The sequence below is a fragment of the Bufo gargarizans genome, chromosome 1, assembly GCF_014858855.1.
Source record: "Bufo gargarizans isolate SCDJY-AF-19 chromosome 1, ASM1485885v1, whole genome shotgun sequence".
In the NCBI taxonomy this organism is placed as follows: Eukaryota; Metazoa; Chordata; class Amphibia; order Anura; family Bufonidae; genus Bufo; species Bufo gargarizans.
In genome coordinates this window covers 493,386,159-493,403,244 of record NC_058080.1, presented here as the reverse complement: position 1 = coordinate 493,403,244, position 17,086 = coordinate 493,386,159, and the positions used below count along the sequence as shown (strand labels likewise).

Sequence of the window (17,086 nt, the reverse complement as noted above, 5' to 3'; positions counted from 1 at the left end):
TCTCCCACGTGGCTCATGAGTGGCCAGCCGGTGCCCCTCCGCTTATTTTGGAATTGGTTTAGTCGTGTATTTTTGGAGGGTGAGGTGGGAAGGTGAACGGTGAGGAGGGTGGGTGAGAAGGGGCCTGAGCCCTTAAATCCATGGCAAAGATGGCTTTAAAAGTCTGGTTTGGTGAAAAGTTCAAATGGAGCATAAGCTTATAAGAGGACCCTTCATCAGGCTTTATATTAGTCCATATTTTGTTCCTGCAGACGGGTGCAGTTTGAGTGGTATGACCCCGACCAAACCTCAGGTCTGTAGTATCAATGAACACAGCTGGAAACAGGGTCACCAATCTCCGTTATTGAGCATATATCAGTCACTACATAGCTTGATCACAGTCCCAAAGGCCTGAGGAAACTCCAGAATGTGCTTTTGCAAAGTCTTTCCCCCCCTTCTTTTTTTTAGTAAAAAAGTAACAAACTGTGGTCAATGTAAAAGCGTTTGCCAGTCTTTAGGGTGCAGATGGTGGCCCCCTCAGTGTGAAGGAAGTAGCTTTTGTAGAAGTATGGTCTCCAGACTTGGCATACTGTTGAAGGTATGGATTACAAGTCCTTCAGAAGGTTTTCAGCATCTTTCATGTTGTAGCAGCTTCTTGTAGAAACCAGAGGGACCACACACACAACATATTACATTTCAGGATGCAAAGGAGTCTATGTAAGCCACCTCATAATTACAAACACTTGGTCAGGACAGTCTTTCCACCTGGAAGGAGTGGCAGTCACTTTGATTAGACAATTTTGCACTTTCAATTTCGTCTCACATGGGGACATGCTGGTAGGAGTAAGCATCTCACCCAGCCCTCCTTTCTTTATGCTCTTAGCAGTGTCTGTTCGGCACCCCCGGGGCTGCCTGGGTGCTGCAGTGCCTGGAAGTCCAGCAGGGTTTTGGTGGCAGCGCTGGGGCCATGGGACAGGTGTCTTTACGGAGGAAGGAACGGCACACACACTTATACAGGCTTCGCTGGTGGACAAGGGAGGTGGGAGAGAGCAGGGAGCACCTTAAAACACCATCTCCCCCCTCCCACTAAAATCCCACTGTTTGCGACCACAGGTCTCAAACTCCCCCCCCACATTCAGTAAAGTACACAAGGTTACATATCTGCTCAGAAAGTGGGAATTCATCCCTGGGCCGTGTTTCACGTGTATTTTGTCCCACCCTCCCAAATGAAGAGGAGTCTGCTAACTCTTCTCCCACATAAGCCCTCTCCTGCCTCGGGCCTTACACCCCATGTCCATGCAAGCTGGTATCTAAGCTAGGGGTCATAAGCTCGTATCTGTGTCCCCTCGTTATAAGAATAATATGCATGAGGTGGGAGATCCTGTCCTTCTCATCACTGATGGGCCCCGGTGACCAGACTGGGGCTGACACCCACTCTTACCTCTTTCTTCTCGTTGGCGTCGCAGTCCTCTTCCTGGGGTTGGGATGGCGCAGCCTCTTGGACCTCACCCTCTGGGTGGCTTTCTGCAGGTGTCCATGGTCCCGCTCTCTGGTGCACTGTAACAGATGAAAGGACAGGAGTCAGTGGCTGCAGGTACAAGATGGTGGAACTTCCTGTGCACTCAGGCACATGTGACCCACAACACACCGGCTGCACTGTCCCTTTAAGAGGCCTAAGCACTATTGACCATGGCACGACTGCACAATGCCAGGTGGCAGTTTCCCCTGGGGCAAGGCCTGTAGTTCCGGAGCGCACGCCTTTTCAATGGAAGTGTGAAACCGCACCAGGTTCCAGCCGGTCCCCGCACCCACACGTGACGCATCCCGCCAATCACGGAGCCGTGCACACACTGCGGCGCTTCCAGCGGCGCTGCTCCGACAAAGGGCGCCTCTCCCCCACCCTCCCCTCCGCCGTCCCATCCAGGATCCCCTTACCAGTCTTTGTTTTCTGATAACATTTCCCTGGAAGCCGGCTGAAAAGGAAAGGGGGGAGGGGTGGGCGGAAAGGATCCTCTGGAGGTCGAATGCAATGGGGGGGAGGAGGGAGGGAAGAGGCAGGGGACGGGAGAGCAGGAGACACGGCGAGTGTGCGGCGGCCGGAGCGGGGCAGCTCTAGGCCGGCGTCCTCCCTGCAGTGCCTGTGCTCGCTCACGGTCCGGCAGGGGAGCCACACTCATACATGCTCTGCGGCCATCTTGACGATTACCCAGAAGTCCTGCGTGCGGGGAGGAGAGAGGGCGGAGGAGGAAGGCTCCCAGGGGCCGGGGTGGGGGAGGGGAGGAGAGGGGCGACAAGCTGAGCGCAGCTGGCAGCTCACGTTACAGGCAGCAGAGCCTACAGCGGTGCCATTCCTATGGGGGCAGCATAAGAAGACGCTGCGATTACAGCTCGGCTATAGATTTTGCACTGGGGCCCACAATCTTCTGAATGGGATGTTATGGAGCAGAAATCTGCTGCCTGTGAATTTTCTCTAAGGGCTCATGCTGATGGCCGCCGCCTGTTTTGCGGTCCGCAAATTAAGGATATTGGCCCCGTGCGGTCTGCATTTTGCGGCACAGATCTATCCGTATTTTAGCGGATGCCACGGAACAGACATACGGAGGAGGACAGTACACGGTGTGCTGTCTGCATCCTTTGCGGCCCCTTTGAAGAGCATGGGTCCGCACCCGACCCACAAGAATGGCGGATCAGCTGTGTGCATGAGCCCCAAGGGCTAGTTCACGGCGTTTCAGCCGGAATGCTGCAGACCCCACCGAATGATGATCAAACACAAGATGGCGCACACCAAAAAATAAATCACAAAATGTATTAAAAACAAGGCCACAAGCAGACATGGTGCCATGAAAGGGCATGTCCTTTATTGGTGTGGGCACTGCTATAAACCCCAGCGGCCAACCATTCAGAACAATGGGAGGCAGAGTCAGCGCTGCTACCGGCGGCTTTCTGCATGACATACACGCCAAAACCCCACCAGCACAAAAACCCTGTGTGAATGGGGTTCTGACCTCCCAGCACTGCGGGGGTCGCATAACATTATATTGATTTATGATGCCATGTAACCCTTACAGTTCTGGAATGTATTGGATAACACTGACAGCATTATGGCAGTGTTATCCAACACATTCCAGAACTGTAAGGGTTACATAGCATCATAAATGCATGGAACTTGCTCGTGTGAAAGGGGCCTTAAAGCCACAATCAGGAGTGGATCAATAAAAGGAGAGAAGGTATAAAGGACGGATAAAACTTCTGGCCATGCTTTCAAAAACTGCACCCAAAAGGCCCGGTTCAGACGAGCGAGAAACACTCCCCATATGAGAACATGATTTCCCGTCCTGAACTCTGCTCTTGTAAGGGGACCTCACGGCATTATAACCGAATTGTACTGACGGCAAGAGAGAGCGGAGCGCTGTACTCGTCTATATCCGGAACTCCCATAGAAGTGAATACAGCAACCACATTCATTTCATGGGGCTGGGGATCCCACTGATATAATAGTTATCCCCGGTCCTGTGGATAGGGGATATTTTTAAATACCCAGAATAGCCCTTTAAAAGCTATATACACCTTTAGTGGCAATTTCTTTTATGATTGGATTTTAAGCCTCATTCATACGTCCGTGCTCAAATCCGTGGGCAGGTGGTCAGTGATGCATCCGTGAAGCTGTCCGTGAAGGATCCATGTGTCCATTTTTGCTGTCCGTGTTGCATCAGTGTTTCACTGACACTAAACAGCTGAAAAATAATTTTCAAAGCATCTCTTCTTAAAGGGAGTCTGTCATCAGCATTTCACGTTTGTAACTCTTCCTATAGCTTTCTAGCACGCTTACAGTTAATAAAAACGTTACCTTTAGCATCAATCCTGGACTTATAAAACCGTAAAAAAACATCTTTGTAACATATGCAAATGAGGGCTCGCGTTACCCTCGTAGGTGCCCTGCTAGCTCAGCCTTTTCTTCGCCTCCGCCTGCCCATCCTTTCCCTCTGACAGCCTATCTACTAACTTGTTGTTTCGCCGAGATCCCGCGCCTACGCACTCAGTCCATTGGCCGGCGCATGCGCACTGCGATGCCCATTCCTTGTACGGCATCACAGTAATTAATGCGCATGCACCGGCTAACGGCGCGAAGCCGGCGCATGCGCATTAATTACTGTGATGACGTACAAGGAATGGGCATCGCAGTGCGCATGCGCCGGCCAACGGACTGAGTGCGCAGGATCTCGGCGAATTAAGTAGATAGGCGGTCAGAGGGAAAGGAAAGGCTGAGCTAGCAGGGCACCTACGAGGGTAACGCCGCCCCTGGGCACTTGCGAGCCCTCATTTGCAAATGTTATAAAACCGTCAAAAACCATCTTTGTAAGTCCAGGATTGATGCTAAAGGTAATGTTTTTATTAACTGTAAGCGTGCTAGAAAGCTATGGGAAGGGTTACAAACGTAAAATGCTGATGACAGACTCCCTTTAATGAGCCGTGAAACACAGATTGCATCCGTGGTATTCACGGACCCATAGACTATAATGGATGTGATGGATCCGTGAACATGGACAAAATAGAGCACGCATCCGTGGTAAAAACACTGAGCCACGGACTGTGCTAAGTAACTGATGTGTATGAGGCTATACTCATTTTAGGCTAAAAATCATTTTTGCAATTGGTCTTTATTAAAAATGGTGAGCCATTCTGTCACAAAGGCCTCTTTCACACGGGCGACAATTCCGCGCGGGAGCAATGCGTTAGGTGAGCGCATTGCACCCGCACTGAATCCTGACCCATTCACTTCAATGGGGCTGTGCACATGAGCGGTGATTTTCACAGCAAGCTCTATATTGTGTGTTTTTCACGCAGCGCAGGCCCCATAGACAGGGACAGGACTCATCTCAGGTTAATTTATGCATCAAATCGTTTTTTTCCACAATAAAAAGCACACAGCTATGGGGACTGGGTATTGCGGATGTGCTAGCGTCCATACCATGTTATAAGGGAAAATAATAATGATCGGGTCTCCATCCCGATCGTCTCCTAGCAACCGTGCGTGAAAATCGCACCGCATCCGCACTTGCTTGCGGATGCTATGCGATTTTCACGCTTCCCATTCACTTCTATGGGGCCTGCGTCGCGTGAAAAACGCACAAAGAGGAGCATGCTGCGATTTTCACGCAACGCACAAGTGATGCGTGAAAATCACCGCTCATGTGCACAGCCCCATAGAAATTAATGGGTCCGGATTCAGTGCGGGTGCAATGCGTTCAACTCACGCATCGCATCTGCACGGAATAGTCGCCCGTGTGAAAGGGGCCTAAGGCCTCCTGCACACGACCGTAGGTGTCCCGTTTCCGTATTGTGAACCGCATTTGCGGATCTGCAATACACGGGCAACGTTCCGTGTGCATTCAGCATCACGGAATGCGGACCCATTCACTTCAATGGGTCAGCAAATCAGGAGATGCGGAACGGAAGCACGTAAAGGAAACCTACGGAAGCACTATGGAGTACTTCCGTGGGGTTTCATCCCGTACTTCTGTTCCACAAAAAGATAGAACATGTCCTATCTTTTTACGGAACGGCCAGATCGCGGACCCATTAAAGTGAATGGGTCCGTGATCCGCTGCGGCTGCCCCACGGATGGTGTTCATGCATTGCAGCCTAAGGCCTATTGCACATGAACGTGTGCGCTCTGTGGCCGTATTGTGGACCGCATTTGCGGATCCGCAATACACGGACATCGTTCCGTGTGCATGCCGCATCACGGATGCGGACCAATACCCTTTAATAGGTCCGCAAATCCGGAGATGCAGAATAGTGCGGAACGGAACCATCGGAACCAAAGTGAATGGGTCGCGATCCGATGCGTGTTCGTGCATTGCGGCCCGCAGTGCGGCCACGGGGCACACACACATTTGTGTGCAAGAGGCCAAAAAGAGGTGCTACCCTCAATATAAACAAGAAAATGTAGACTAGCACATTCATATACATAGTCACAGGTGCATATCCATCAAACAAAAATGTGTCACTTTATGTGGTTATAACTTTAAAATGCTTTTACTTATCCAGGCCATTCTGAGATTTCCTAATTTCTCTACTTTTATAATAGATTGTAATACCTTCAAAAATAGTTATTACTTTACATTCCCCATATGTCTGCGTCATGTTTGGATCATTTTGTGAATGCCATTTTATTTTTTGGGGACGTTAAAAGGCTTAGGCCCCTTTCACACGGGCGAGTTTTCCGCGCGGGTGCAATGCGCGAGTTGAACGCATTGCACCCGCACTGAATCCGCACCCATTCATTTCTATGGGGCTGTGCACATGAGCAGTGATTTTCACATCATCACTTGTGCGTTGCGTGAAAAATCGCAGTAAGCTCTATTTTGTGCGTTTTCACGCAACGCAGGCCCCATAGAAGTGAATGGGGCAGCGTGAAAATCACAAGCATCTGCAAGCAAGTGCGGATGCGGTGCAATTTTCACGCACGGTTGCTAGGAGATGATCGGGATGGGGACCCGATCTTTATTATTTTCCTTTATAACATGGTTATAAGGGAAAATAATAGCATTCCTAGAGAATGCATAGTACAATAGGGCTGAAGGGGTTAAAAATAAATAAATAATTTAACTCTCCTTAGCCTTCGTTCACATCACCGTTCAGCCTTTCCGTTCTGCTCCGTTTACGGGCAGGAGAACAGAAAGGACGGATAAGCATTAATAATCATCTTCTGAGCAGAAACATAACGGACCCCATTATAGTGTATGGGGTCCTAAGGGCTCAGTTTGACTCAGTTATGTGCTTATCCGTCCTTTCCGTTCTCCTGCCCCTAAACTGAGCAGGAGAACGGAAAGGCTGAACGGTGATGTGAACGTAGCCTAAATCCACTTGTTCGCGCAGCCCGGCTTCTCTTCTGTCTTCTTCTTTGAGGAATAGGACCTTTGATGACGTCACTACGCTCATCACATGGCCCGTCACATGATCCATCACCATGGCAAAAAGATCATGTGATGGACCATGTGATGAATGCAGTGACGTCATCAAAGGTCCTATTCCTCAAAGAAGAGATGCCGGCTGCGCGAACAAGTGGATTAAGGTGAGTTAAATATTTTTTAAGCCCTCCAGCCCTGTTGTACTATGCATTCTGTATTCAGAATGCTATTATTTTTTTTTATAAAAACTGAACAACGGAACGCAATCGCAGTCAAAACTGACTGCAATTGGGTACCTACTCGCGTGGGTTTGCCGTAAGGCATCCGGACCCTATCCAGATACGCTAGTCTACAAGGGGCCTAAAAAAGGCATCAGGCTGCCATTGGGTCCCCGCCACAGCAGCACGGGAACCCGATGGAAGCTCCGATACCCACTAGGACATTGCAGGTGCCGCGGTCTTTTGCAACCCCATTGAAGTGAATGCGGCTCGAATGCAGAACAAAACCACGGTAGTCTTCACCGGCTGCAGATTTTGTGGCAGAAAATTATGTCACTGAAAAGCAGTTCTATTCCCCTTAATGGGGTTTGAAGAAATCCATTTTGCTTGCAGCCCCATTTAAATGAATTTAATGGATTTTCAGTCACAGAATTTTCTGTCACAAAATCTGCCACGTGTGAAGGCACCCTATAAAGTATAAACATGCACCACATTTATCACAGGGGTCGGGCTAGACGATTTGGTGCAGGAGTAGACACGTCTAATTTTAGCCCAACAATTACTTTGCAGCAAGAATTTTACACAAGAAATCGCGGCACAAAATCTAGCATTCTAAGTCATACCCCTTTCCTGCAAAGCCGTGCCCACTGGGAGAGCCAGCTGGCGCAATCACTTTAGTAAATATGGGCTAAACTGCAGAGCCTTAGGCTAGGTCTAAACGACGACATGTGTAGTGTAACTAGACTGAAACATTTGTTGTGCAACAATTTTAATAATGATAATCTATGGTGTCGCAATGAGACATGCTGCGACTGTGACAGTCTCAGAAAAATCCATCTCAAATGGATTTTTTTTGCAACTGTCACATCGCAGTATGTCGCAGTGCGACACCATAGATTATCATTATAAAAATTGGTAGTCGTGTAGACCTAGCCTTAGGCCTCGTTCACACTTAAGTGTTTGGTCAGTGATTTCCATCAGTGATTTGTGAGCCAAAACCAGAAATGGAGCCTCCACAGACATGAGGTAGAAGAGAAAGATCTGCTCCTGTTCTGTGTTTAGAGCTGCACCTGGTTTTGGCTCACAAATCACTGATGGAAATCACTGACCAAACACTGAAGTGTGAACGAGGCCTTAGGGTACCTGCACACAGGTGCGTACCTACAAACAGAATTTCAACACAACTTTTCGTTCAAATTTGTCTGCGTTTCCACACATTTTCCTTGGAGATTTTGATGCAATTTGCCGTATTTTCACCCTTGCATTGCAAAGAATGAAATTCACACAAAAATCCACAGAAACAATTGACATGCTGCGGATGAAGAAAAAACAAAACAAAACAGAACAAAGAAATAAAAATATGTTTGTGTGCATGAACCCTTAGGGCTCATGCACACAAACCTTTTTTGCGTTCCATATACAGACCGTATTTTGATTCCGTATATGGTACCATTCATTTCAATGGGTCCGCAAAACATGCGGACAGCACTCTGTGTGCTGTCTGCATCCGTTGCTCCGTTCCGTGACGTCGCAAAATTTATGAGACATGTCTTATTCTTGTCCGTTTTGCGGACAAGAATAGGCATCTCTATAATGGGCCTCCTGTTCCGTTCCACAAATTCCGCAAAAAACGGCACAGTCGTGTGCATGAGCCCTTAGACTGTAATCGGCAACATGTGCAGGTAGCCTAAGGGAGACTTATCAAAACAGGTGTAGAAGAAAACTGGCTTGCCTCCTAGCAAGCAATCAGATTCTGACTTTCCTTTTCCAAAGGAGCTGTGAAAAATTAAAGGTGGAATCTGATTGGTTGCTGTTGGCAACTAAGCCAGTTCTACTTTACACCAGTTTAGATAAATCTTGCCAACAAAAAATAATCCCATAGGAAATGCCTGTTTTTTCTGATATTTATATATATATTTTCTTTCTAAACATGTTTATTCCCTACATGCCAGGGGGTGGTAGTTGGGGGGCGCACAGCTTCGACATGCATTGATTTTAAACAGATGCCAAAAGACCCAAAAAACACTTGTTTCCTGCATTTCATATTTCTTGTGGCCTTTCATTTAACATCTGGAGCTATGTGTGGACCCACCCTAAAAGGTATAGTCACACTGTGGACTTTTGCAATGGATTTCATCACAGATACCGTGCTGAAAACCATAAGGCATCTGCGCTGAAACTGCCTCCCAGTGTTTTCAATGGGAATCCAAAACCACTATTCATGTGGCTGGGGATCTTTCACGTGTGGTTTCCAGACTGCACCAAGAATGGACATTCATTCTTAGTGCAGTTACCATGGGAAACAATAGCAGAAGTCTGTCCGTACTTTAGCTCCACTGAATGGAGCCAAACTGAAAGTGGGACAGCAGCATTTCAAATGAAAAACCACGTCAGAAACCGGTGGCAGATTTTGACAGTCAAAATACGCTGTGTGAACACACTCTAAAAAGGCTTGTGTCACCCCCTTTTTTTTTTTTGTCTTTTTTTGCCCAAAAACGGAAACTTTTTTTTTTGGGAGTAGCATCTTTTCGACCATTTGTCCTGCTTGAAAAAATAAGATGCAGTGTGTGCCGTTTTAATGCCATTTTTCCATAGTATTTTTAAGGCTAGTTTCACACTAGCACTATAGATTCGTCAGGCTGCTTCAGCATTCTGGCACTGCCAAAAGTTTGTAAATCTCCGAACTATGCAAACAGAATGCAGAGATCTGGCAGGCTGCTCCCTGCTGAATGTATAGCACTAGCCTAACCAGCCTAACAATTAGTTTTTGCCATACAACTCTAAGGTTGGTTTCACACGGGCGTTGCGGGAAAAGATGCGGGTGCGTTAAGGGAACATGTGCAATTTTTCCCCGCGAGTGCAAAGCCTTTTAATGCGTTTTGCACGTGCGTGAGAAAGATCGGCATGTTTGGACCCGAACCGGAGTTCTTCAGAAAAGTTGGGTTTGGGTTCAGTATTCTGTAAATTGTATTATTTTCCCTTATAACATGGTTATAAGGGAAAATAATAGCATTCTTTAATACAGAATGCTTAGTAAAAGGCCAATTAAGGGTTAAAAAATTAAATTTACTCACCTCCTCCAATTGATTGCGTAGATGCAGGTCTCCTGTTCTTTCTTCAGGATCTGTCAAAGGACCCATGGTGACGTCACTGAGCTCATCACATGGTAAATCACCATGGTGATGGATCATGTGATGAGCACAGTGACGTCACTACAGGTCCTGAAGAAAGAACAGGAGACCGGCAGCTACGTGATCAATTGGAGGAGAGGAGTTAATTTTTATGTTTTTTTTTTTTTATTGACCTTGTACTATGCATTCTGTATTAAAGAATGCTATTATTTTCCCTTATAACCATGTTATAAGGGAAAATAATACAGTGAATAGACTTATCCTAGCAACCATGCATAAAAATCGCACCGCATCTGCACTTGCTTGCGATTTTCACGCAGCCCCATTCACTTCTATGGGGCCTGCGTTGCGTGAAAAACGCACAATATAGAGCTTCAGGACGGGTGCAATGCATTCACTTCACGCATTGCACCCGCGTGGAAAACTCGCCCATGTGAAAGGGGCCTAAGGGCTCATGCACACGGTTTTTTGACGTCTGTTATTCACTGGATTGCAATGGTTCTGAAAACAACCACGTGAATTTAGCCTTAGGGCCCTTGCACACGACCATATGCCCTTCGAGATATACGGTCCGTGAGCGGGCCATATGTTCCGGAGCGATATTGATCGTGCGCACAGCATCATAGATTTCCATTTTAATACATTTTTCCTGTAGTACAGCCAGGGTTAACCGCAAAACAAACCTCAATATTGGTTACCCTCATTCCACAGTTTATAGACACACCCCATATATGGTTGTAAACTGCTGTACAGGCACACGGCAGGGCTCAAAAGGGAAGAAGCGGCAGATGGATTCTCGAGGGGAGATTTTGCTAGACTGGTATTTAGTTTTTCACTTTCTCAACGGGAGACTTTTCTCTAACATGAGAAAAGTCACCCCACATTTTGTTACACATTTCCTCCTGAATATGGCAACGCCCGATATGTGGTCATAAACTGCTGTATGGGCACATAGGAGGGTTCAGAAGGGAAGAAGCGCCATACAGTCTTTAGAGAGCAGATTTTGCTGGAAAGATTTTTAGATGCCATGTTGCATTTGAAGAGATCCAGAGGTAACCCTACAGTGGGAACCCCCAAAACTGACCCCATTTTTAAAACTATACCTCTTCCCAACCCCAAATAATTTTTCAAGGGGTCTAGTGAGCACTTTGATTGAAAAAATGTCAAAAGAATTTTTGTTCTACAAATTAATGTGTAGTGGAAGGTGAAAAATTAAATAGCAATTTTATTAAATTATTATACTGTGTTTCCTAACTGTAGAAACGCCCTACATGTGCCTCTCAGGCTACTTTCACACTTGCGTTTGGGGTTCCACTTGTGAGATCCGTTTGAGGGCTCTCACAAGCGGCCCCGAACGAAGCCGCTCATCCCCAATGCATTCTGAATGGATAAGGATCCGTTCAGAATGCATCAGTTTGGCTCCGTTCCGCCTCCATTCCGCTCTGGAGGCGGACACCAAAACGCAGCTTGCAGCGTTTTGGTGTCTGCCTGGCCATGCGGAGCCAAACGGATCTGTCCTGACTTACAATGCAAGTCAATGGGGACTGATCCGTTTGACGTTGACACAATATGGTGCAATTGCAAACGGATCCGTCCCCCATTGACTTTCAATTTAAAGTCAGGAGTCCCTATTAATTTACCATCGGATCTGAGTTTTCTCCAATCCGATGGTATATTTTACCTTGAAGCATCCCCATCACCATGGGAACACCTCTATGTTAGAATATACCATCGGATTTGAGTTATATCGTGAAAACTAAGATCCAACAGTATATTCTAACACAGAGGCGTTCCCATAGTGATGGGGACGCTTCAAGTTAGAATATACTAAGAACTGTGTACATAACTGCCCCCTGCTGCCTGACAGCACCCGATCTCTTACAGGGGGCTGTGATCCGCACAATTAACCCCTCAGGTGCCGCATCTGAGGGGTTAATTGTGCGGATCTCAGCCCCCGATCGGGTGCTGCCAGGCAGCAGGGGCCAGAACCTCTTCCCTCCCCAGTATTAAAAGCATTGGTGGCCAGTGCGGCCTCCCCTCCCTCCCCCAGTATTAAAAGCAAGGTGTTGGTGTAATTTTACCCTCCATTTAAAAGGGACTTGTCTACACATATTTTCAGGGGTGTACACCTCAACAAACTTGGTGTTAAAGTGCTCGAGGACTGGCCTAACTTTAAATAGATGGTAATATCTTGGCAATTTATTTTTTTACAAGGCCCATATGCAGCACAAGACCCCCAAACCGTCAATATGTGCTGCATTTCTTGGGGTCCAATTCAGGGGTCTAGCAAATAATATTGGGCAATAAATTGCTGGGCTGATGATCTTCAGGGGATAGGGTCCATATGGGAACACTCTTCGGGGCGGCTGCTCCAGCTGTTGTATTGGAACGCTTTCTTGAGGGTCTCTCATAAATGGGAAGGAAGAGGAGTACAGTAGAGGAATCTCCCTCGCTTGCTTTATCAGTTTCAGAGGCAAGAATGGTGTATGCCTTCTTAGCTGAATACCCTGAATAATGTATGTAATTCAACACATGCAAAGTTTGAAAATTTTATTTATTCTTAGGGGTGTGTGTTATGCTTTTAACCCCTTAAGGACCTTGCCATTTTTCACCTTAAAGGGGTTGTCAGAGTTATTTTTTTTGTTCTTTATGTTCCTAACTAGGCAAATATATCAACTTTACAATTAAACTTTATCTGCAGTGCCTGGTTTATCAGATTTGACTGAGGGTCACATGACCTGTGATGTCAGCTTCTCTCCCTGCTCTGATAAAGTTTGTTTACAAGCCTGTAAACGAAAAGTCACTGTGTTGGCCACACCCCCTTCACTGCCGGGCTGTCTGCTCTCTCCTAGGATTGTTAACCCCTTCAGCTGCACAGATTGGGTAGCTGCAGGGCGCAAGCAGTGACAATTCTGGGCATAGGAGCTGACAGACTAGAGAGAGCATTGCACAAGTAGGTAAGGGAAAGATCCTGTGTGTATTAGCAGTGTCATTATACAGCTGGGACTTGTAGTCCTACACATACAACATGCTGCTGATTCTCCCAGCAGGCAGACGTGTCACTCAGGGCAGCACTTGTATCCACTCCCTTAGCAGTGTCATTATAGAGCTGGGACTTGTAGTTCTACACATACAACATGCTGCTCAGTCACTCAGGGCAGCTCTTGTATCCACTCCCTTAGCAGAGCAGGTGGAGGGGCAGAGGTTGTTTTTATTGCATGTAAATAAAGGGCCAGAAGAGAACCAGGAAAATGAGGAAAGAGATTTATTTTTATTTTTTTTGCCTGAAACTTGCTCATCTTAGTTATATATTGCTGATCATCAGATTTTCAGTGCTATATTATTATTTTTTTTTTTTCATAACTCGGACAACTCTTTTAACCCCTTAAGGACATGGCCCTATTTCACCTTAAGGACCAGGCCATTTTTTGCAAATCTGACTAGTGTCACTTTAAGTGCTGATAACTTTAAAACACTTTGACTTATCCAGGCCATTCTGAGATTGTTTTTTCTTCACATATTGTACTTCATGACACTGGTAAAATAAAAAGTCAAAAAAATTAATTTTTTTGCATAATAAAATACCTAATTTACCAAAAATTTGGAAAAATTAGCAAATTTCAAAGTTTCAGTTTCTCTACTTCTGTAATACATAGTAATACCCCCAAAAATTGTGATGACTTAACATTCCCCATATGTCTACTTTATGTTTGAATTATTTTGGGAATTATATTTTATTTTTTGGGGATGTTACAAGGCTTAGAAGTTTAGAAGCAAATCTTGAAATTTTTCAGAAATTTACAAAAACCCAATTTTTAGGGACCACTACAGGTCTGAAGTCACTTTGCGAGGCTTACATAATAGAAACCGCCCAAAAATGACCCCATTCTATAAACTACACCCCTCAAGGTATTCAAAACTGATTTTTACAAACTTTGTTAACCCTTTAGGTGTTGCACAAGAGTTATTGGCAAATGGGGATGAAATTTGTGAATTTAATTTTTTTGCCTAATTTTCCATTTTAACCAATTTTTTCCACCAACAAAGCAAGGGTTAACAGCCAAACAAGACTGTATCTTTATTGCCCTGACTCTGCCGTTCACAGAAACACCCCATATGTGGCCGTAAACTACTGTACGGCCACACAGCGGGGCGTAGAGTGAAAGGTGCGCCGTATGGTTTTTGGAAGCCAGATTTTGCTGGACTGTTTTTTTGACACCATGTCCCATTTGAAGCCCCCTGATGCACCCCTAGAGTAGAAACTCCATAAAAGTGACCCCATCTAAGAAACTACACCCCTCAAGGTATTCAAAACTGATTTTACAAACTTTGTTAACCCTTTAGGTGTTGCACAAGATTTAATGGAAAATAGAGATACAATTTCAAAATTTCACTTTTTGGGCAGATTTTCCATTTTAATTTTTTTTTCCCAGTTACAAAGCAAGGGTTAACAGCCAAACAAAACTCATTATTTATGGCCCTGATTCTGTAGTTTACAGAAACACCCCATATGTGGTCGTAAACTGCTGTACGGGCACACGGCAGGGCGCAGAAGGAAAGGAATGCCATACGTTTTTTGGAAGGCAGATTTTGCTGGACCGTTTTTTTGACACCATGTCCCATTTGAAGCCCCCCTGATGCACCCCTAGAGTAGAAACTCCAAAAAAGTGACCCCATTTTAGAAAGTACGGAATAGGGTGGCAGTATTGTTGGTACTAGTTTAGGGTACATATGATTTTTGGTTGCTCTATATTACACTTTGTGCGGCAAGGTAACAAGACATAGCTTTTTTGGCACTTTTTTTTTGTTATTTACACCATTCATCTGACAGGTTAGATCATGTGGTAATTTTATAGAGCAGGTTGTCACGGACACGGCGATACCTAATATGTATACAATTTTTTTTATTTATGTAAGTTTTATACAATAACTTCATTTTTAAAACCAAAAAATTGTTTAGTGTCTCTATAGTCTAAGAGCCATAGTTTTTTCAGTTTTTGGGCGATTATCTTAAGTAGGGTCTAATTTTTTGCCGGATGAGATGACGGTTTGATTGGTACTATTTTGGGGTGCATATGACTTTTTGATCGCTTGCTATTCCACTTTTTGTGACGTAAGATGGCAAAAAATGGTTTTTTTTTTTTTTTTTTTTACGGTGGTCACCTGAGGGGTTAGGTCATGTGATATTTTTATAGAGCCGGTCGATACGGACGCGGCGATACCTAATATGTATACTTTATTTTTATTTATGTAAGTTTTACACAATGATTTTATTTTTGAAACAAAAAAAAATCATGTTTTAGTGTTTTCCATAGTCTAAGAGCCATAGTTTTTTCAGTTTTTGGGCGATTATCTTGAGTAGGGTCTCATTTTTTGCGGGATGAGATGACGGTTTGATTGGTACTATTTTGGTGTACATGCGACTTTATGGATCACTTTTATTACCTTTTTTGGGAAGTAAGGTGGGCAAAATTTCAATTTTCTCATAGTTTTTATTTTTATGGCGGTCACCGTGCGGGGAAAGTAACATGACCGTTTTATAGATCAGGTCGTTACGGACGCGGCGATACCTAATATGTGTAGTGTATTTTATTTTTTTAATTTGTATTCAGTGATAAATGTTTTTTTTTTCTTAACTTTTTTCACTTTTTATTTTTTTGACCCAGACCCACTTGGTTCTTGAAGATCCAGTGGGTCTGATGTCTGTACTGTATTTTACTTACACTGAACAGATCTACGCTTTTAGCATAGATCTGTTCAGCACCATGGACAGCAGGACGCCTGAGCAGGCGTCCTGTTGCCATGGGAACCTTCCCCTTCTGCCACAACTTCGCAGACGGGGCTTCGGGGGGCTGCCTGGGGGCTCTCTCCCTCTCCATTGGGGGGCTGCAAAGGCACAGCAGCCCTCCGATGGGAGAGAGCTCCCTGACCGATGACAGTTAACCGTACGGACCGCGGTATGGAAAGGGTTAAACGGCTGACATCTGCACAGATGTCAGCCGTTTATACCAGGGTGTCAGCAATGTGCTGGCACCCTGGTATAACCCATAGAAAGGGTTAAACGGCTGACATCTGCACAGATGTCAGCCGTTTATACCAGGGTGTCAGCAATGTGCTGGCACCCTGGTATAACCCACTAGATGCCAACGATTATTCAAGGGGAGGCGGGCAGAAGATCGCGATCCCGCCTGCCGCACTGCCAAAAAACGCCCCCACCGCCTGCGACACCCCCCCCTGCACCACCCGCCGCCATCAAATCGTGCAGGGGTGCAAAATCTCTAATTTAGACACTCTAAAGTTTCTGATCCTGCAAAAAGCGCAGCAAACCGCAGGTCTGAATTGACCTGCGGTTTGCTGCGATCGCCGACACGGAAAGGGGGGGGTCACATGACCCCCCCTGGCGTTGTGACAGGATGCCGGCTGAATGATTTCAGCCGGCATCCTGTTCAGATTAACCCCTGGGGCGCCGGAATGCCTATTTAAAGTTAGGACGTACCGGTACGTCCTGTGTCCTTAAGGACTCGGGAAACAGGGCGCACCGGTAATTCCTATGTCCTTTAGGGGTTAAGGACCAGGCCATTTTTTTCAAATCTGACATGTGTCACTTCATGTGGTGACAACTTTGAAACACTTTTACTTATCTAGGCCATTCTGAGACTGTTTCCTCATCGCATATTGTACTTCATAACAGTGGTAAATCAGAGTCAAAATATTTCATTTTTATTTAGAAAAAAAAAATTCCAGATTTATAAAAAATTTGCGATTATCAAAATTTCTCTGCTTTTAAAACAGATAGTGATACCTCCTAAAATATTTATTACTTTACATTTCCCATATGTCTACT

General features: G+C 45.6%; 1 protein-coding gene across 4 annotated transcripts in view; it reads right to left on the bottom strand.

Annotated features, from left to right (window-relative positions):
* The window catches only part of ACIN1 (apoptotic chromatin condensation inducer 1), an 84,736-nt gene that overhangs the window by 11,488 nt on the left and 56,162 nt on the right, over positions 1-17,086 (bottom strand). For 3 of the 4 annotated variants that reach the window (XM_044274114.1, XM_044274125.1, XM_044274131.1), the window contains one exon: positions 1,421-1,536. In XM_044274114.1, coding sequence (XP_044130049.1) covers positions 1,485-1,536 — 52 coding nt within the window. In that variant the 3' untranslated portion in view covers positions 1,421-1,484. Of the gene's footprint in view, positions 1-53; positions 960-1,420; positions 1,537-17,086 lie in introns of those variants that run through there. The other variant, XM_044274121.1, reaches the window with a different exon arrangement.